Below are 23,035 nucleotides of genomic sequence, written 5' to 3' on the forward strand. Positions count from 1 at the left end.
ATGTCCCCAAGCTCTACTGTTATGAGATAGGAAGAAAAGCTTTTTTCCCTTCCACTTTCTTCACACAATGTACACTTTTATCTCTTTCATGCCCCCACATTTTTCTAAATGAAGAAGCCCCTAAACGTTGCCACTTTTCTCGGAAGAGAGTTGCTTCAACCCCTCTATCATTTAACATGTCCTTTTCTGAACCTTTCCAGCTCTGCAGTATCCCTTTTGCCTTAGTTATTTTGTTTTTTTCTTTCTGGGAATGTTGTATTTCTGTCCCTCCACATTCCTTCTAGCATTGCTTGTATATAGTCCATAGAATATGCACAGGTATATTCTATATAATCTACGGAATATGACATATGCGTATTCCACACATTACATACAAGCAATGCTAGAAATGTACAGTCGGTTTAGAAAACTAAATGAGGCTTCCAAAAAGTCTGCATGGATTATCTGTATTACAATGCTTCCAAAAGAGGATTAACTCCCTTTTCATGCAGACATTTCTGCATAGTGGCTGGTCCTTATCTCACTTGTTAGCCCCTGGAGAGAATATGACCAATAGGTTGGGAAGATCTTCCCAGATGGATTCCCCAACATGATGACACCAAAACATGTCCTACAGCCATGTTGTGAGACAACACTATGAGATGGTGGGTTTGTTTTTCAGTGCCCACCCCTAACAACTCATATAGGGTAGATCAATCAAATAGCTATTAGCCATTATAACTAAATGTGTGCATTTGAACTATCTGATGGGTTGATGGAATTTGTCTGACTGCATCTCCCTGTACTAGATTTTCATGCTGTGTTGGTTTTGCTGCTTCAATCCCATAAATTTGGGGGGAGCACAAGGGTTATAGGAGAGACGACAGGCAGGTGTGGGGGGTGGCAGCTGTGGGCATAGCAGGACATCCATTCACAGTGGCCTCCTCCTTGCAGTCAGGAAAACCCCTGCAGTTGCCCCTCCACCTCCAGGTACCCCACCTTTCCTCCAAGGAGATCCCGGTACTATGTATGGTTCCCCTGCACCACATCTTACATGTTTTATCCTCACAGCTACCCTTTGAGGTAGGATAGGCTGAGAGGCAGTGAAGGGCTGAAGTCGCCAAGTGAGTTTTGTGGCTGAGTGAAGATGTGAAAGTGGCTCTCCCAAGTCTTAGTCACTTTACAGGGAACCAGGCAGAGGGCCTTCTCAGTAGTTGCACCCGTCCTGTGGAACACCCTCCCATGAGATGCCAAACAGATAAACAACTATATGACTTTTGGAAGCCATCTGAAGGCAGCCCTGTTCAGGAAAGTTTTTTTTAATGTTTGAGCTCTTATTGTGTTTTTGATATTTTGTCGGAACTGCCCAAAGTGGCTAGGGCAACCCAGTCAGATGGACGGCATATAAATAATAAAATTATTATTATTATTAGCCCAACACTATAACAATTATACCACAGTGGCTCTCACTAGCAATCTGGGTGTGGATCTTCCTCTTCCCCTAATATGCTCCCAGAATGAGAAGTGGTTGATATGCCGCCATTGGAGCTTAAGTACTTATTTCCCTTCCCACTTGGATAAAATGGGAGGGGGGTATTTTAAAACAGGGGAAAATCTGTTTTGACTTTTAAAAAATGCAGGGGAATTCCTTCAATACCTTCAATTCCCCTCTTTTTTATTATTTCCCTGTTACTGATTTATGTTTTTACTGAAATGCTGTATATTATGATTTTGTCTTTCTTATTGGTGTGTAGCCTAGAGAAGGGTTTCCCAAACTTGGGTCTCCAGCTGTGTTTTTGTTTTTAAAAACAACCTACAATTCCCATCATCCCTGACCACTGGCCCTGCTAGCTAAAGATGATGGAAGTTGTAGACAAAAAACAGCTGGAGACCCAAGTTTGGGAACCTCTGGCTTAGAGCATTAGTTCTCAATTGGTGGTTTGGGATCTAGCACTGGATCACAGCCTGATCTAAGCAGCAGCACCACAAATATATTGATTTTGGTTGATATATGTGAACCACATATGCATTTACTGAAATATAAAGCAGTGTACAAGTATTATTAATAACAGTATGCAAGTATTATTAATAACAGTAACAAAGAAATTGGTTCCCAAACGTATGTTTTGGTCAAAGATGGGTTGAGGGCTACTAGCCTAGAGAATATTTGTATTAGGTGAGACACAAATTGAAGCAAGCAACCAAACATTTAAGATCCACCTTTCGCCATAGTTCAAGGAATCTTACAAACAAAATTTGCAACATACAACACAATACAATCAGCCCTGTACAGACATGAAAGAACAGCAATGAAATCCAGCAATCAAAAGCGTCATAAAACATTAAGAGAAGTCAGGGTAAGAAAAGAGGGATTGTGCATAATTATGATGGTAGGCAAGCAACTAAAAAGAGAAAATAAAGAACCAGCCCCTAAAAGCCAAAGAAGGTTGCATTGCGGTGGAAGGCAAATACAGAAGGGGCAAGGCGAACTGCTCTAAGGAAGAGTATCAAATACTGGGTGAGGCCAAAGAAAATCCCCTTCCTCTTTGTCCCAGCCAAATATGGATTCAGAATAGAAGGTTTCTGTGGATGATCTTAACAATGCCCACATATGGGGGCAGCACACCTCTTTGAGTAGATGTCATTAAACAACAGAGGTAGCCTTTATGACTTGCTCGTGAGCTTCCAGAAGCAAATGGCTGTTCCTTCTTGGACACAGTTTGCTGGACAGGATGAAACCCTAATCTGATCCAGCAGAGCCACCCTCAGATTCTTGAACTAGGCTTCCAAACAGCCTGCATGGGTACCTGTCTTGCAATGCTTCCTAAAGAGGATTGAGTCCCTTTTCATGCATGTTGACAGCACAACGGGTGGAGGAGAAAATTGTTTTAAAGTGGCCTATACATATAATATGGCAGTTCTAAGCTGGCTAAGCCTAGCCCACACTAGACTGCCTCTTATGCAGAGAGCACACTTTACACCCACACTTGCCTGATTCTGTGTGAGCAATGCAAAATTATACACAGAAAAATATATAGCATGTGCATTCTGCATATAAAATACATTAACATATACATTAATATGTATGGAAGATTCAAGCTCTATGCTGTATTATATTTCTGCAAAGTATTAATACATCGTATTAATGGGTAATTTCATATAGTTATATATGTTGCTGTATTTGTTTATGTGCTGGTTAATTAAGGAAACCTGGAGAGTATGTGCGCATAATACTGCACTTTTTACAGTATATAATGCTGTACATATTATGTAAGAATTGCTCACATTTTTAGTGAAACTGGTAAAAAATAATACCTCACTTCTCATTGAGATCAAGGAACAAGATGAAAATTAGAAAAAAAAAATCCCTGTAGATAACAGCAGCACGGAGCTTTTCAGAAAATACCACACCTCTAGCTGGCACTTCTTGTAACATCCAGAGCCAAGTTGAGATCCTATAAGCAGAGGTTATTCAAAACCAAATCTGCCCTGACAAATTCAACTTCAGTTTTGTTTTAGTATGTGCTTATTGTTTGTATTTCTTCAAACATTATTGCTCAACACAAGTGGCTTGTAAAACAAAGATTTTTTAAAAATCATAGAGCCAATAATCCAAATCACCAAAATAAAATATATCTCAGAGTATAAAATAAGTAATAACCAGATTAAAACAGACAATAGCACCAAAGACAACAGCATGTAGAAACATGACAATCCACCAAAATTTAGCAAGAGGTGAACCAGGAAAATATTGTTGTTTGGGGAGTTCTAGAAGCAAGGCACCACCACCTAAAAGGCCCTGTTCCAGTCACTTCTACAAGTCTTATCTGAAGACAGGGGAATGCAGAGAAGAGACTCCAAAGGAGATCTTAATTATCAGGCAGGTTTATATGGCAGCAAACAGTGCAATCGCAACAATAGTATTATTAAACACCTTTAAACTGCTCACCATTTTGTAAGCATGGTACAAAAGGGAAGACAGTCTCTGCCTGCAGGCTCACAATCTAATGGACATGACGTAAAAGGGAAAAGAACCGGGGAGGGGAAAGGAATGCAAGCACTGGAGCAGCTGGTCCTTTGTTATGCAATGGATGTGGCTTTTTCCATGATGCACTTCTTGGGAGGCAGGGGGTCAGCCTATTTGTGGCCAAGAGTCACATGGCTGGTGGCATAGGCCAGAACATGCCTCCCTTCCAGTAACAGGCGGTTAGTGTAGAGTGTTATTTCATGAAGGGAGATGGGTGGGGGGAAGCAAGCTCCCTACAGCTGCTCATTCTTGGGACAACAGATTGGGACAGGTTAGTCTCCCCCTTGCCATAGGTTGGGGTGTAGCCTCCCACTGGCCCTTGGCCCCTTGACACACTCCAGGATGTGCCTCCCTTTGATTCTGTAACCCTACAGCAACATACCTTGCTCCATAGATATCAGGAAAGCCTTACACCAGGTGAGACCATGTGTCCATCAAGTGCAGTATTGCCTAGCAATGTAGGTATATAGAAAGCTGCCGTCCGCTGAGCCAGACCTCTGGTCCATCTAGCTCAGGACTGCCTACACAGACTGGCAGCAGCTCTACCATGTTTCAGACAGAGAGTCTTCCCCAGTCCAACCAGTAATTGCCCCAATTAGAAAAGACCTTTCACATTGCCTACTTCCTTGTCACTTTAAATGAAAATGCTGGGGACTGACCCTGGGAACTTCTGCCTGCAAAGTGCTGAACTATGGTCCCAAACCCAGAAGGGGTTGCCATTAGTTGGTAATGGCTCACAGTGAAAGATACTCTTACCTGGCACTTCCTGCTTACATTAAAACATTAAAGGCTTTATCCCCTCCCTCTGCCAAGAGCCTTTGTTCCGAATCAAGCCTGAGTATGCATTCCTTTTGGCAAAAAAGACAAATCAATATATTTCAAACTTTCCTCCAGCAACGTCAGGATAAATTCACAGCAGAAATTGTGCCTAAGGATAGCAACTCTAAATAAGCATTTGCAGTAAGCTGGTGTTGCTAACAAGGGGGGATCTTTATACCAGCCTTCACCAACCTAGTGCCCTCCAGGTGTTTTAGAGTACAATGCCCACCAGTCCCAGACGGTGCAGTTGGCTGTCATGGTTGGGACTGATGGGAGCTGTCAGAAATATCTGAAAGGTGGTGAACAATGCAGCCAGGTGGAGATGAATAGAGACACTCGGCTTAATTGGAAAAGTACTCACCACAGTTTGATGGTTGACTTGGATCACTTCATCCCCTGCATGGATTTTCTTGCACTGGTCTGCTGGAGACTAAAGCCAAGAGAATGGTGGGGGGAGAGAAAGAAGCTTGACAATGGGAAAACCCAGTGGTGGAATTCTTCACACTGTACTATTACAATTCTAGTCCATGGCATAATTCTGTCTGGCACCAAGATAATATTGATTCATTCTTTACAAAGTGACACTCTTAAGCCCTCTTCAGGCTTTCAAAAGGAATGTGTGAGGACTGGGGAGGGAAGAGTCTATCAGTTTTGGTTCTCTCTGTTTCTCATTTTCCCCAATCTTAAACTCAGTTCTCCATGTTTTGCAAAGATTTACAGGTTTTGTTTCATTTTTAAACCCTCATGAAAATTCATCAGCACTTTAATGCACATTTCTCCCAATGAAGGCATTTTTATATGCAATTTTGACTAATGTACACATTTTGGCAAGCAACTTCCCCTAATATAATGCATTTTCGTATGTTATTTTCAATGTTCTATATGTTTTTATGCAATTTCCTCATAAATGTGCATTCTTGTAAACATGGTTTGGTTGGAGAACTGTATCATAAAATTTAGATGTAACTGATGACTTCCTCCCTCTCCTACATTTGCATTGCATTTCCTTTGCATTGAAACAAATGGGAGTGGAATAATGCAGTGGCAACATAATTTATATGACCTAATTACATAAGTTACATAATTTTGCCACAATGGACAGTGGGACAAATAAAGCAGCTTTTAGCAAAGATGATATGCAGTGGAACAGAAACAGTGGCTGGGGGACACTGTCATAGGAGGGAGGCCCTAACGGAGACTTTGCAGGAACACTGGAACATATGAAGCTACTTTCTGCTGAGTCAGGCCATTGGTAAATCTAACTCTTTATTGTCTTCACTGACTAACAACAGCTCTCAAAGATTGCAAACAGGGTTCTCTCCTCACCCTATCTGCAAATGCCAGGTATTCAACCTAGGACTTACTACATGCAAGGTAAAAAAGGTAAAGGTAAAGGGACCCCTGACCGTTAGGTCCGGTCGTGAACGACTCTGGGGTTGCGACGCTCATCTCGCTTTAGTGGCCAAGGGAGCCGGCGTTTATCCTCAGACAGTTTTTCCGGGTCATGTGGCCAGCATGACTAAGCCACTTCTGGCGAACCAGAGCAGCGCACGGATACGCCGTTGGCAGGAACAGGGACCGAGCAACGGGAGCTTACCCCGTCGCGGGGATTCGAACCACCAACCTTCTGATCGACAAGTCCTAGGCTCTGTGGTTTAGACCACAGCGCAAGGTAGATACTAATAAGCTGCAGCTCTTACCCTTCCTGGAGATTATGGGGACTGAACCTGGGAACTACTGCATGCAAGTAAGATGCTCTACCACTGAACTGTGGCCCCTTCCCCCTCCTGCATGGATCCAGCCCTGCACCAGAGATGGAATTTTCTAATCAACCCAAACACATGATATTACAACACTTCCCACATTCAACTGGCACTTATTAAGCATAGAGAAATCAAGCGAGATAGATGCATGTGTGAAGCAGCTGTCTGCTGTGATGATGCTTGATCCATTATGTCTCATTCCCCATGAATATGTATGAACTCTCCCTTAGATCTCTTCCAACATAAGCTGCAAAGGTTCAGGCTAGGCTTGTTTTTCAAGTTGCCTCTCTCTTCCCTGCCCTCCCCATCTCTTGACTCTGACCCAGCTTTTTCTGGTATCTTTTTCAATTACATCTTGGCTGGGGTCAATTATTCCTTCAAAAGAGAAGCCAAATCAATTGGTTGAAGTACTAGGAATGAAACATCTTTGATGTTGCTTTTATTTCACTGAGCATTTCACTGAGCAGAAACGAAGTGGCAAGCTGTGGGTGTGTCCCACTTCCTTATGTTTGCTGAACAGCAGCCCCAAAGATGAGGGACATTCGTCACTAAAAGATTTATGGCTTTCATTTGGTCGTCGACTGACAAATTTCTGCTATTAAAACATTTATAAGCTCTTTAACAAAAGATGCTTCTTCTTCTTCTCTGCCACCTTCCCTATTCCTCCTCCTATTTTTCTTTTAATAAAGTATGTTGCTTTCGGTAGCAAAAACGGCAGTGGAGGTAGGGATTCTGTAATAAGATAGTGTACAATTGATTTTGGCTGGAGTTCACGGCAGATTCCTGGATCTGGAAAATACTGTAAAGTATATCCAAACACCAGAAGGGTATAACTAAAGAAGACACTTAAGGAAAGTGGCAGGATTTTATTGCACTTGTCAGATACCAGATGCTTGAGCAAGCCAGGGCACAGCTAGCTATAAACAAAAAAGTAAAAAATCTGTATTAACCTAAGAACAGCCCTGTTGGATGAGGTCAAAGGCTCATCTAGCTCTGCATCCTGTTCTCACAGTAGCCCAACCACATGTCTATGGGAAGCCCACAAGCAGGACATGAGTGCAACACTAACCACGAACTACTTGAAAGGGAAAGGGAAAGGGACCCCTGACCATTAGGTCCAGTCGTGACCGATTCTGGGGTTGCGGCACTCATCTTCCTTTATTGGCCAAGGGAGCAGGCATACAGCTTCTGGGTCATGTGGCCAGCATGACTAAGCCGCTTCTGGCGAACCAGAGCAGCGCACAGAAACGCCGTTTACCTTCCCGCCGGAGCGGTACCTATTTATCTACTTGCACTTTGTGCTTTTGAACTGCTAGGTTGGCAGGAGCAGGGACTGAGCAACGGGAGCTCACCCTGTTCGAACCACCAACCTTCTGATCGGCAAGTCCTAGACTCTGTGGTTTAACCCACAGCGCTACCCGCGTCCCAACTACTTGTAGTTCCCAGCAATTGGCATTCAGAGGCATACTGCCTCTGCTGGTGAAGGTAGAACAAAGCCATGGTGGGCAGCAGTCGTTGACAGCCTTATACTCCATGAGTTCACCTAACCCACTTTAAAGACATCCAAGTTTGTGGCCACCACCACCTCTTGTTGCGGAGATATCATAGTTGGAACTATGCGAAGAAGTACTTCTTTTTGTCTGCCTGGGTAAGGCAAGGTTCAAAAGCCCAACCTACCAAAGTAACTGGCCTGCTCGGAAGGCAACAGGGCACATGGGAACATAGGAAGTTGCCTGAGGCAGACCTATTGGTTTATCTAGTTCTGTATTGTCAACAGTGAGTGGCAGTATCCCCCAGGGTTTCAGGCAGGGTTCTCTCCCAGATCTACCTGGAAGTGTCAACGATTGAACTGGTGGCCTTCTGCATGCAAAGTGGCTGTTCTGCCACTGAGCTATGATAACCCTTCCATATATAATTAATGGTAGAGGAATGGGGGTAGGTGGGGGAAGACTGCAAAGGAAATTGCATTTCTTCACTGGAAGGAAGGTGTGACAAAGGGTTTCTTGGTGGCTGCAAAAGGAGGACAAAACTCAAAAATCGGGCAATAATAGGATGGTTTAGAAACCACTTCATCTAGCATCTGGCATGGACCCTTTCCCAAAAATACCGAGAAAGTATGGAGAAAGTTATTTTGGGACAGTCAAGAAGACATGCTTGTCTTTCTTTACTCTGGCTGATAAACATGTATCAGGTTTTGGGTTTAAATGTTTTAAATCTTCTGTACCCCTGTGTTTGTTTACCCTTTCTGAGAACTAGTTTCTGAGAACCAGAAGCTAGGATTGTGGGCTTTTACCTGCGTAAGGATTAAAACCTCAGGCTGAGAAGCCACAATCAAAATGGGTCAGGAAATTAGGAAGCTGCATTATAATGGGTCAGACCCATTCTAATTCTGGCAGTGCCCCCCAGAATTCCAGGCAAGGGACATTCCTAGAGAGTCTGGAGATTGGAACTGGGACCTGTTAGGCTATGGCCCTCCCAAACCACATTGCCTATTTCTTTCCATTTCCTTTGTTTTTCTCTCATGTAGACTTTGACCCACCCACTCCCTACCCCACAAAAAATAGCCGACATCCTTGGCATTGTGGTGCTTCTTTCTAGCCTGTCTCCCCCTTTCTAATCATGGATTTATAATACTGGAATAGATTAAAATATAATGAAGAAAGTGAAAGCCTGCTGCTGGCATCTTTCTTTTCTTTTTCTTTAACATATAAAGCTTTTGACGCTATAAAGAAAATTATTATCTTGACACAAGGGCTATTTCTTTGCTTCAAAGTGTAGAAGTGTGCTGAGTCGAGGCTTCCACCATCATTTTTTCCTGCCATCATTAAAATAGCACTTTATTCAAAAGCTCTTTATTACTTGGTTATTGCTGAAATGCTCTTTACCGCCGCCCGGGTGTTTATTTATCACATTTGCACCCCTCCTTTCCTCTAGGATGATATTATTTTATTTATTAAATTTACATACTGTCCTTCTTCCAAAGATCTCGGGGCAGTTTTCAGCATAAAAATGCATTTATGATTTTGTAATTTTATGATGTTTAATTGATATTGTTATACACTAACATAGTATTTTGCTTTGAGAGTTAGCAGTTTATAAGATGTTCTTATAAAAGCAAACAAATAAATACTTTAAATAAAGAAATGCACTGATTTTAGGAAACTTGGAAGCTGCCTTATACCAGCTCAGACCTATTGGTCCATCTAGTTCAGCACTGTCATGGACTAATTAGACACAGAGGAATGGTGAGAGGAAGCAACTGGTGAACCACCAAGGGGAGAAGGCTGAGTCCAGGGACTGGTGATGGGATGACAATGAGTGCTCAGAGGCAGATGAGGGAGAAGACTGGGAAGAGGAGGTGTCAGAAGCTGAAAAGGTAACAGTGCTTAGTGAGCTGGGAGAGTTAGTGGCAGAGAAAAGTCCAGAATCAGAGGAAGAAGCTGAAGCAGGAGAGTGGGAGGCCAAAAGGCAGAGATTAGTCAGGCTGGAGAAGAGTCACAAATGTCTCTCCCTCCTGCTGCTACAAGCTCTCATCCCTCCTTGTCTCCCAAAACCAGAAGAGAGCTGAAACAGGCAGAGCAGCAGCAGGCTGCACACAAGCCCACTCCCCGATTGCTTAGAAAAACCCCTGGAGAAGAAGGGACTTAGATAGCTGTGGGGAGGCAGGGACTTCATGAATCAGTCTTAGCAACTGATTCATGGGGATGAGCTGCTGCACTCATTAGGCCTGACACCCTGTCAAGTCTGTGGAGATGGTGTTTCTGCTAATAGAGTTAACTTCAACTCTGAATGGTGTGATTTACTGACAGCTTGGTCTTCAAGGTTTCAGGTGGAGAGGGTGCTTCTCCCAGCCCAACCTAGAGATATTAGGAGTTGTACCTAGGGTCTTGTTCATGAAAAGCATTCACCCTACCACTGGACCTACTCTAGCCACCTTGATCTCCACTCATCCACCATTTTATTGCTGTTTTTCTACCCAAAAGGCATGGATCGGCTCAGCTCAGCTGTTCCCCCCTCTTCAGATTGATCACTGGTAATAGTGCCAGGCTCATTCCTACTAGCATTTTCCACTAGCCTAAGAAAACAAAAAAGACCCAACAACCTTCCATCAAAACTCCTGTCTGAGACCTGGGGATAATGTTTCTAAGCAGCAATAAAACTTGCTCTTTACCTAGGTAAGCAAAAGCACAGTGCACTTCAACCAAGAGCAGGGACAATGTATCATGCTTCAGAAGATGCTGCTCGCTACTTCCTGGATGTGTTCTATCTCCCCATCTAGGTTTCATTTGAGGTTTTTAATTGCAAATATGCCTGCAGACAGAACTCAATAAAAAAGAACAGCAGAACAGCCCTCCAGACCTCATCTTAATACTAATAGCTACGAGCACTGAGTGTCTAAAGTGGTTCACATATTAACTTTGTCCCGAGAGAGCAGAGGGGCCAGTGGGTCTAATTAGACCCATCAGGACTAGGTCTGGGTGATATCTGCTTTCCAACATCGTAATATATTGCCAGCTAAACTTCGCGATATGGCGGTATATTACAATGTCAGAAAGGAGGTGGGGAGGAAGAAAGCAGTTATTGGTCACAGAGACAGTTAGCATCACTGTGTGAAGCTTCTGCCTCTTCCTGGAGAGGTCAGGCAGGCGGCACTGGCCTGGGTGGAACGTCCATTCTTTGTTCAAATGCCTCCAATGAAACCTGGGCTCTGGTCATGCAAATAATGTCAAACCATGGTAATTTGTAGACCATGTTTGTAGACTGTGGTTTGGCATTACGTATAACTGTGGCCTTTGTAGTTGTGGCTAGTAAAAAAAGGAACAATTCTACGAAACGGTTAGAGCAAGGTGCTGACAATGCCAAGGCTGCAGGTTCTACCCCCCCCCCCACATCGGACAGCTGCATACTGTATTTGGGCTGGACTAGATGATCCTCAGGGTTCCAACTCTGATTCTATGAGTCAACATGTACCTTCTATGAAAATGGACAACACCGTCAAATTAGCTTGACATGCAAAACTTATTCTGACTGTAACATTTGCGGGTGTGTGTGTGTGTGTGTGAGTTGTTAGCTCAGGATAGGATATGGGGTGGGTTTAGTGCAGCGTGTGCACAGCCTTTCATACTGTCAATGAACAGCATTTAAAAATCTATCAGCATTAGAGTCCATTAGAGTCCATCAGTGGCCAGCTACCCTGCAGCTGGCAGACGAGGATAGAAAGGCAGGCCAAGCCCTTGCATTAGCCTGCTGAAAACATTTGTGTGCTTCCTCAAGCAGTGGAAAGTTTCAGGACCCTTGCTTTTCACAGGGTCAGTTCCCTTTGGGGAAGAAACCACTGGAGACTTTTGTCCTGCTCTTTCATTAACTTATTTATTTGCATCTTGGAACAGGGGAGTGTGCGGAGGAAGGCATCCATACAGTTTTATAAAGCTGATTCATTTCCTCCTGCCATCCCACCAAGGTTATTTTCTGGTAGCTTTGCTGGCTATGTTCAAGTTGCTACCTTGGGGATGGGAAACTTCAGTCCTGATGGCCACATATGGCCCTCCTAGCCTCTTTGACTGGCCCTTGGAAGTCTCCCCAGGCCATGCCTCTTACCATGCTTTTGTCGGGCTGGAATGCATCCCCAAACTTGGATAATGATTCTTGTTTGCATGGATGGAGGATAGAAAGGGGCATGAGAGTGTCTGCAGAAACAAAGTCCATTGTTCAAAGGCAAAATTGCAGGTTACTTTTGCCTCTCCCCCCCCCCCCCTGGCATGCGGCCTCCTGAAGGTTACCCAGAAGGGAATGTGGCCCTTCCTGGCTTCTGTGCTAAAAAGTCTCCTTCAGTCCTCACTATAGGAGTTTTCTGAGCCCTTCCTAGCTCAAACAGGGCACCAGTCTCTTTCTTATATAAGTCTATATTTCCTTTAAATTATCTTCAAGATAGAAAAAAGAAGGGAGGCAAATGGAGAGAGGGGAAAAAGAAGGGAAGAGATAAACGCTTTGCAAGGTCTACCAAATTGTCATGGATATGACGCGATATAAATATCACAATAAAATTAGTGTGCGTGTTTTGTTGCTGAATTAGAATAATTGCCACAATTTATTCTAAATAGATTTTAGAGACATCTGTGAAGACAATATAATAGGCCAATAATCTCTCTTCCATTTCCTAACAATCAGAGTTCCACAAGCAATACAAATTGTTTAAGGCTTTCTCATCTGAAACTCATCTCATTCCTCCTACAGTGGCCATGTGTCCTACCTTACAGAGGAGTCCGTTTCAAGGGCTGTCAGAAGGCAGCCCTCAATTGGAGGGAGTTTTTTATCTGGTCCAAATCTGGCTCAAACCTAAGAAGGCAGAGCAGGAACCTTGAACTTGCCCACCAACAGTGACCACCTGGACTGCAGACCGGGCAGGCACACATGGGACCTACAGTAGCCATATTATCTTTCTCCATGATGTACTGCCCTGTTTGAGTCCTATTTGAATTATAAATGGAATCATGGGGTTGTAGCCAATGCTACTTTTACTCAGAAGTAGATCCATTTAAATTAACAGAAATCACTACCTTAGGTCTATTAATTTAAATGGGTCTACTCGGAGTAGAAGTAAGTGTGCCACAACCCACAGTCTTTCTATTTAAATCGTAACCATTATTTCTAAATTTGCATCTATGCATACAAACTAGCATATGCATTTTTAATGCAAACCTGTGCCCTCTTGTTGTTGTTTTTTTAAACGATGCATAAATGGCCACTCTTTTCTTCTTCATTTGAAGAGATAATACTCTGCTTTCTAAGGGTCTAATGAGACACATCAGCTTAGCTTCAAAGCAGGGGAGGGGTTCTCTTCTAGGAGCAGCGTTTGTGGAGCCTCACGCCACCCCTGCCCCATCCTGAGATGAAGGTGCAGCTGTGGCGGGGGCTGGACCTGTGGGAGGCCCTGAAGATGGGGGTGGGGTCAAGCAGGGGAGGCCCCTGGAAGATTACCTGTGAGGTCACTAAGATTCTGCAGACAACATCTGGTCCACAGGTTGGCAGTTCTGCAACCCTAATGTATGGGGTCTTAAGCCATATCACTTAATGTTTTCTGGGCTATCATGATGCACAAGTAGTTTCTTTACTGCTTTGCCTCCTCAACGTCACTTTTAACGGTTTCAGTTTAGCTGATTTTAAATGACCCAGAACACTAGCGGGTATAGTCCTCGCTAACAGGGAAGGATTGAGTGCTTGAACTAAATGGACTTTTCCCATCTCTAGTTAGCACGGTTCCTCAGCTTAATTACATATGACTATTTTATAAGCCCACCTAATTTCCTGGACCCAAATATGCTTCATTAAGCTCAAGGCTTTGAAACAGAACTCTATAGCAATTGCAGTGAGATTAAAAATTGGAAATTGCGGGTCGGTGGGTGGGTAGGTAAGCAGGGGAGTGGAGGAGACACAAATGGCAGGAGGTTCAATTAAAAGTGAGTTTAATGATCTATTATCAGCAATAAACATATTGTTATGCCTTCACCATCCCAGTGCCATCCAGCTGTTTTCGACTACAACTCCCATCAATCCAACCAGAATGGGACTGATGGGAGTTGTGGTTCAAAAGAGCCATGTCAGTTGAAGGGCCAAAGGTGTGTCACTCTCCCCTACTCCCCCACAAAGACACTCCAGTTAAAAGTTCGTCCAGCCACTTTTGGAAATGTAACAAAGAAGTAGTGAGAAGGATAGTTTGGCTGCAAACTGGGCTTCCCAGACAATGGGCAGTCAACAGATTCAGATTCTGTCTATGTGCTGAATAGGTTAGGGTTGTGCTAGGCTATCAATATTATGCACATCTATATTGGGGAGATTGTGTGTATGCATTTTTTGGTAAAAGGCAACAGCACCCCGGTATTATTATTACTATTTTAAGAAGGAAAGGAAAGCTATTTTTCAGGCCTATACCCTGTGGTGGGAAATTTTTCTTCAATCTGAGGTTCACATTCACTCCCAGGCAATCTTCCATGGGTTGCACGACTGCAGTGGATGGAGCCAGCTGCAAAATTGGGGGTGGGCTGGAGGCAAAATGTGAGCAGAGCAATAGATGTAACTCTTACCTCTGCACAGTGGGCTACATCTGAGCAGCTAGATGCAACTCAGAGATACCCATACCCAGAGAGGCATTATCACAATCCAGCCAGGCAAAAGCAACAGTGGAGGGCATGGAGCAGGACCACTGAGCGGGTCTGGCCTAGGGAGGTGTGCCCTGGGGAGATTCCTGAGGGCTTGACAGAGAGGCTTGGAGGGTCACTTTCAACTCCCACAGATTATGCCAGGCTAAATCACAGAGCCATTTAATCTAAGCAGGACTTCCAGAGATCAAACAGCAGGCATTCAGATCTTTAAGCAGTTGGAAAGGTTATCCCCCACTATGACAAAATCAGAACAAATTATGCATTAGGAATTATGCATAAGGAGCCTAAGCAAGTATTCATGATTTGTAGAATATTTAGAGTTCAAAATCCAGACTTTGTTGGTGCTGTATCTGGGCAATGTTATTAAAAATGTTATTAAAATAATTTACACCCCATCTTTCCATTTTTTATATTAAAAAAAATGCTGTTATGCAGCTTGGGCTGGTTTTTAGTGAGGAAATTGAAGTGGGTGATGTTTTGTGGTTTAAGTGTGCTTTAAATGTTTTAACTATGTCACAGTTTGTATATTAATTGACTAGAGAATGTTGTTGTCTGGGTGGTCACTGAACATTCTAAACAAAGCAAAATAAATTTCCCCATACTCAAGGTGGCTCACAATGTATTTAAAAAGCAAATCATCATAATTGCAACAACTCTGTTAAAATCCAGATTAAAATTGCAGATAAAACAGACTCCTCAAAATCTCAGTGTGTTAGAAGAATAGGTTCAGCTCAGCAAAATACAGCAGAGAACGGTCTTCACAAAATGGTGGAAGGCCAGTAGAGAGGGGCTGAAATGGAGCCCCATATTTATTTATAATTGATTTATCTATACAGTTTTTAGACTGATTTACATCAAAGGTCGCAAATGGTTTCCACCAACAATGACACATGTAAAAACAGATGTAATTTAAAATCAAAGCAAACAATGCAAAACACAGAATAGGGTGGGTAGGCTAAACAACTCATTGACTAGATGATGAAAGGCCAATGATGTCATTGCCATCTGCACCTCTAGGAGGAGAGAGTTCCACACCCAGGGTACAATCACCAAGAAGGGCCTGTCTCAGCAGAGCAGAGCAAGTAATACTCACTGGCAGCATTGCAAGCACAGCGCCCCCACCAATTGATCTCAGAGACTGGGTATGCTGATATGGCAGAGATGCTCCATTTAGTAGCCATATGTAGGACGTTCCATAATATAGGCATGGCCATATGTTTCTATACCAGCTAAGTATCACCCACCAACAGGATGCAAAGAACACTCAACACCCGCTTTTTCAAAAACCTGTTTAAGAGAGGCAGATTTGACAGCTGCAACTTCCCCTTCAGAGCATGGGTACAATGCAGATCCTATGAAATATGACGGAGTCCCTTTTGGAGTGGCACACTTTGATTAAAACTGGGTATAGTAATCAGGCGGAGAGGGGCAGATAAAGTTGCTTTGAAGCCAGATCTGGCCCAAGGTCTGTCAAATGGCCACCCGATGTGAAATATATCCAGGCCCATTAGAATTGCGTGAATTGGCTGAGAGTTTGTACACCATCATCACTTTCACATCTAGGTAATGACAAAAAAAGTGATGGATGTAAAAAACTTAATGAACAAAATGGCAAGCGAGGGAACTTTGCTCATCAATCACAATTCAGTAGCTAACTTAGGATTTCATGGCTCAAACTAAGCTCCTTTCCGCAATGGACAATTATGAATTATGAACTAAGTCCCAAGTATGGTCAGACCATTACTAAATCTTCATTTTCATCTCCATTACCAAGAACCTGATTCCATCATCTTTCAGAATTGAACTAACCCCCTCATTTAACATCAAGATATACTTCCCCCCCTAGGAAACTGCTTTCTGTTCCAGTGTGTTTCTGAAAAGTCCTAATGATTGTGAGTAGACTGCTTAAGTACGCACTTTGAAATACTGTAAATGGGACGATTAACATAGCCAGTATTAAGAAGATTTCAACAGAACTTCCTTAACAGGGCAATTCTATTTTCCTGATCTTTGCTGCTAGAATGGGTTAGGTCCATTTTCTCCAAACAATGCCCATCTTCCCCACACCTAACATAGGTGACAACAGGATACTTCTTCCTGCTACTCCTCCATCCTTGACCAGAGAAATTGCTGACTGGGGAATGAGGTGTGAGGACCCTCCCATGTTATGACTCTGTGCCAGGACTTGTCTTCAGTGCAGTTCAAAAATCTAGGCCAGACATCATAATTATAGCAAGGTTCTTTTCTCTGGAATGTCTGTTACAACCTCTGGGAGCAATACACGAAGTGTCTATGCACTGTTGAGAACCTTGATTTTCTTTCTTTCAGGGAAATAGATGCTATTTGTGGAATTTACTGTATTTCATATGGAAGATAACTAGAGAGAGCGAAAATAATGAGGCACAATTTGCCGGGAACGTCTCCTGTTCTTGTCTTACTGAAACAAATGAAGCAAATCCTAGCATACTCTGTCCATGGAGGATACCCAGTAAAACAGTTGTAACATTCAACTTATGGAGACAGAAGAATCAAGAAAATGATTGCAGTGAACAAAACCTACGTTTTCTGTCGTTCCAGTGATCACGTGCAGCCCGTCATACGTTGACTTGATGTACATCCCCTGAGAAATAATGAGATGAGCAATGATTAATATACAACAAGCTATTAAGAATTTGCAAACAAGTGGAACCTGAAATCAAATGCTGCAGTGTGGAATGCACCTGCTCAGGGTTCCAGAAAGCAAGCTGAAGTCTCTTTTCATTCTGCCTCCCCACCACCCCAATTTCCCATTTTCCCCTATAACAAGCAGCATCCTGTGGCCAGCAACGACACAAGAAGGCATTGCTTTCTGTCCCATCCTGTATTCATTACATGCAGCACTGTATCCATTCTGCTGCAGCCCATCTTGCACCCAAAAACTATGTTATTCAACTTGTTATCCACTGTGGTGAAATTAAGTTAAATTATGTTATTACATTGTCATCACATTATCCCTCCCCGTTCATTCACTGCAAAGGAAATGCAATGCAAATGAGGAAACATAATCAGCTGTATATCGTTCGCAGATTGAAAGCATCAGTATCAGCATCAGCAAATACCAAATGTATTAGCTGGATTGATCACTGTTCCAGACATAGGGAACTGTCAAACTCATTAGCCATTAAATGAGGGGTCTCAGCAGCTAGGTTTTTATCACACCAGTTTTAACTAAATAAAATATGCATGTTCTCATTTTCATATGCAGGGGGCGGGGGCGCCAAATAGCAAGGAATTGCTGCTTCCATCAAGCCCTCCATATGAACTTCCAATGGTCATCACTGTTAGACAAAGAATGCTGGGCCAGATGGGCCTTTGGTCTGATTCAGCAAGGTAATTTTTGCCTGTCAGGAAGATAAAGTGCATTTTGGAAGACCCGAGTCTAGAGCTGGGATGAAAATGCCACCATACCAACCCAACCGCAATTCCCCAGCCCACTGATGGCAGACACATTCTGCGGAGGTGCCATTTTGGCAAATGTTACTCTTCTCCCAAATGGCTATTGGGTGTTTCTTGAGCTGCCACCTCCCCCTGAATTTTTATTTTATTTTTTAATTCTGGGAGGAAAGGGGGGCTTCTAGTCATCAAGATAAGTTCTGCTCTTAGAATGGGAAAAGAATGAGAAGAATGAGAAAAGAGAGAGCTACTGTACCACCAGTGATAAGCTTCCTTAGATCCTATGATGCAACTTGGGGATCCCAAAATCACTATCTGGGGTTTTTGCACTCCCCAGGATTTGAGCCATCAGCACTCATTTTGAAAAGAGCTGCTTGCAAGAACTCAGCTCCTCGGCAATTCATGACAAGCGATTGTAAACTCTGCAAGACTTCAATCAGCAAGTCAGAGATGTTCAGAACTTGCTAATAAAGTCTTTTCGTTTTAAAGTGCTCACATCTACCATTCAGTTTTAGTACAAATCAATGCAAAATGCCTGAAAGCCTGATCCTATGTGAGCCATTGTATCTACAAAGGAATGGCTAGGATGGCAGAGGTGGGGCATAGCAGCTGCTGCTTCACTGTACTGCTGGAAAAATTTCTAACTTAAAAGGAAACAGGTTTCTTTTCTCAAACTGAGCAAAATGTGTGAAATCTACCTGAGAGCTGAAATGAAAGTCTGTCCTAAAAACTTCCCATTCCCTTGATCCTCAAATAGAAAAAGCTAACGAGGTTGCTTTTGTTGTTTCCAGGCATTATCATTGCACATGAAAATCCAGAGACTGGGGGTGGGGGTGGGGGGACAACAGTATATCAAAATGAGAAGCAGAAATGTGAATAAGATTTTTTTTAAGGAGTATTTTTATCACCAGAACCTACTTCTGTCATCTTCTCTACGTTGAAGTACAGAGCTTCATCTCATTAAAAAAAAATAAAAAGTTGAAATATTATATGCTGTTTTTATTCAGCTTGTCTAGATGCATTGCTTTGTACCTAGAGCAAGATAGCTTTGGCTCCATTTTCTATTTAGGACAAATGTTCTGCTACAGCGCTTTGAAACTGGCATGGAAAATGAACAACAGGCAAGGGCAGTCTTTGCCAACCTGGTGCCCTCTGGAGATATTTGGGGCTACATTTCCCATTAGCCTCAGCCAACAGGACCATGCTGGCTGGGGCTAAAGGGAATTGCTGTCCAAAAGGTCTGGAAAGGGCAGTCGGTGGCCAAAGGTTGATCAAGGGTGTAGCTAGTTCCCCTTGCTAAGTGGGATTTCAAAGAAATGGATAGGAAATAGCCAAAGAACATGTCTGGGTGCCTGTTGCTAAGCCAAAGCTATGTGCATGAAGACTGCAACCTATACACATTTACCTGGGAATAGTCCTATTAAGGGGTGTATGTGATGTTAGGTGAGGGGAGGTACCTCTAGTGGGCGACTCAGCTCTCACCTGTGGCTCCTAGAAGCTGTCAGTAAGCGACAGCGAAAAGTGACTTTGGCTGGCTGGTTAAACCAGATGAAGGCAAGCAATATTTATATTTTACATTTTTATATCTCCATTTTAGATCTTATGATTTATGTGGAAAGTGTTTGATTCAGTTGGTGTGTTTTTTGATGTTTTATTTTTTTTTTATGACTACTTTTGTACTCTTTCATGTTGTAAGCTGCCTTGAATGTGGCTTGAACTATGGGAAAGTGGCATACAAATACAATTATGTATGTATGTATGTTCTGCATGTGGACGCGGGTGGCTGTGGGTTAAACCACAGAGCCTAGGGCTTGCCGATCAGAAGGTCGGCGGTTCGAATCCCCACGGCAGGGTGAGCTCCCGTTGCTCGGTCCCTGCTCTTGCCAACCTAGTCAAAGTGCAAGTAGATAAACAGGTACCACTCTGGCAGGAAGGTAAACAGTGTTTCCGTGCGCTGCTCTGGTTTGCCAGAAGCGGCTTAGTCATGCTGGCCACATGACCCGGAAGCTGTACGCCGGCTCCCTCGGCCAATATAGCGAGGTGAGCGCCGCAACCCCAGAGTCGGCCACGACTGGACCTAATGGTCAGGGGTCCCTTTACCTTTACCTATGTTCTGCATGCAAGGCAAATGCTCTGCCATTGAGCTATGGCTCTTCCCTCTTGTAACCACAAAGATCTACTTTAACGTTTTCTTGTGCTCACTGTTAGGGAGAGTCTCGAAGGGCCAGTTTATCCTTCATGGTAAGAAGATTCTGACACTAAAGGAAATGTATTGTTTCTGCAAGACAGCCTATGTCATGATGACACTGCTTCAGGGACCATTCCGCATTATGTTTAATCAAACAGGCAGCTCAAGCTGTACAAATTACCTGCACAGGGTTTTTCCTCAGTTGCCATCAGTTATGGGGTGGAAAAGGAGAAGCTGCTGCAGGCTGTCTTTGGTCACACCAGGAAGTTTCTAATTTATTGTTATTACCAGCAAAGAAAGTCAGGTGTGCATGGCTGATCTGTTACAAGTAGTTCTCTCTGTGTGCATGCATGTGTGTGTTTATGTATTTTTATTGGGGGGTGTGCATGTGCATGTGACCTCTCACTGCCAGGGCTGAGAGGCAGGTTTTGCCCCCACTGGAACAACAGCCCTTAGTGTATTCTTCATTCTTTCCAACAAGAATGGATGACAAGTGTGTAGGAACCCAGGTCACTACATCTTAGCGAGTTGGGTCACTGGTCCATCCAGCTCAGTATTGTCTTCTTAGACTGGAAGCAGCTCTTCAGGGTTTCAAAGCAGCAGCTTCCCCCAGCTATACCCAGAGATGCCAAGGATTGGACTTGGGATCATCTGCATGCAAAGGCAAATGCTCTACCACAGAGCTATTGCTCTTCACCACTGATTTGATAGTTAAGACTTGCTTCCCTGCCAGCAGTAACTGTGTCATTGTTAAACTCTGTGCTGGAAACAAGACAAGCACTGTTGACAGTTCTATTAGACCTCTTTTGCAGTTTTGATACCAATGTCCATGTTGGACCACCTGATTTATGGTGGTGGTGATTACCCCTGGAGGGTAGGTCTCAGAGCGGTGGTTAGTAAGGATGGGTGAATCCGGCCGTTTCTGTTTCTCGTTTTTCCAAACTTAAATTCACATTTTCACATCAGTCTGCAATTTTGATGCAAACTTCTAATACACATGTTTGCATGCAATTTTGCCTAATATGCTCATTTTTTGCAGAGCAATTTCCTCTAAAACAATGCTTTTTTGTATGCTATTTTCACTAATATATGCATTTTCATTGCATCACAGAATTGTAGAGTTGGAAGGGACCCAAGGGTCATCTAGTCCAACCCCCTGCAGTGCAGGAATCTTTTGCCCAATGTGGGGCAACATGGGGGATATTTGTGTACACAGTACTTGGCTGTAGAACTACACCGCAAAAGCTATGTGTATTTTAAAGGACACCTGTGCTTGCTTTCACAATTGTTTGGGAAAGTGTGGATTAGATAGGTGGGTTTGCCTTGAAATGCAAACTAATTCACATTTCTCCCTATTCCATAGTAGTGAGGATTTCTGCTCATCCCTGTGACCTTCAGTTTATTGGGGTTCTGCAAGGTCTGCTCTTGTGGCTCCATCCTGTTTAACAGCTTTGGCAAAAGATTTGGGGCCCTGTGCACTAAATATGCCGATAATTTAAAGCTCTATCCATAGCTCAGTGAACATCTGATATGTATGCAGAAAGCCCCAGATTCAATCCATGGCATCTCTGGATAAAGCTAGGGGACACCCCTGTCTGCAACCCCGGAAAGCCACTGCTAAACAGTGTAGACAATCCTGAGCTGTAGGGGCCAATGACAGCTTCGTGTATTCCTATGTTCCTTTTCATCTGGTCCCAGGAAAACTGTGGAGGCTGTGAACTGACAAATGGATCATAAGACGATTGTTATACGTTTTATGAAGCAAACTGGTGTGTGATTTGAAAAGTTATTGTGCAATTTTATGATATCACGAAATAGACGTCTGTAAGAAATGGCTGATCTTAGCTTCACTTTTATTATCTGGATGTAGCTGAAGGAATAAAACTAATCAAGGTTTATTTTTAACATCTGTGCTCTTTCGCTACCCACCTCTCATGTCTGATCTTTTGTAAGGAGGGGCTCCTGATCCTATATCCTAGAGTGCTAATGAAATGATCCTTCGCCAAAGCTATCTGCACACTCTGTCCTAGGTTCTAGTTCTCAGTAGTACTAAAGTATGACAAAATGTTGAGAAAGGGTACTTTTACACCCAGGGCCCATTGTTCACCATTTCCTGCTCACCAGAGCAGGCAATGTACAGTTCAGGAGCCAAGTGAGAATCAATGAAGTGCTAAATTCCCCTCTACTTTTCAGGAAGAAGGCGGAGGCTAAGATGGGTAGTCGGGTCCAAGGCAAGCTCCAGACCTTGTGCTTTGAACTAACCATGGTCTTGGAACTTGACTCTGACTCTACCTGCCTGAGTGAGTCACCTTCAGGATTCTTTCATGCCCCACGGTAAGAACTGTGGATGGGGAAGAAATTTAGTTCTGTTTGCATTTTAATAAGAAATTACCTATTTCATGCTTAACAAACCAGTGTGTGTGAACTGAAACACAGTTCTCTTTAGCAAACTGCACAGCAGTGTTTGAAAAATTTAACAAAAAATTACATTACAAAAAGAAAAAGAAAACTGCACTTATGAGAAATTTGCAATGTGGTTCCTCAGCCAAATTTTGTGTACAAAAAGGTGTATTTTGGGGAAAGGTGACACAATAAAATGCATTATACAAACGTGCATATTAGGAGAAATTTGCACTAAAATGCTGGAAATTTTACATGATACTTAAAA

The 23,035-nt window shown here is 43.1% G+C and overlaps 1 protein-coding gene across 9 annotated transcripts in view; it reads right to left on the reverse strand.

The window, feature by feature from the left end:
* Positions 1–23,035, reverse strand: part of LOC310754211 (connector enhancer of kinase suppressor of ras 2-like) — a 324,198-nt gene that overhangs the window by 129,958 nt on the left and 171,205 nt on the right. For all 9 annotated transcript variants that reach the window (XM_083595841.1, XM_083595842.1, XM_083595840.1 and 6 more), the window contains 2 exons: positions 17,308–17,367; positions 5,187–5,255 (listed from right to left, as the gene is read on the reverse strand). In XM_083595841.1, the coding sequence (XP_083451967.1) occupies positions 5,187–5,255; positions 17,308–17,367 (129 nt within the window). The remainder of the gene's footprint in view (positions 1–5,186; positions 5,256–17,307; positions 17,368–23,035) is intronic.

The sequence above is a fragment of the Podarcis filfolensis genome, assembly GCF_964270895.1.
Source record: "Podarcis filfolensis genome assembly, chromosome: Z".
NCBI classification, from domain to species: Eukaryota; Metazoa; Chordata; class Lepidosauria; order Squamata; family Lacertidae; genus Podarcis; species Podarcis filfolensis.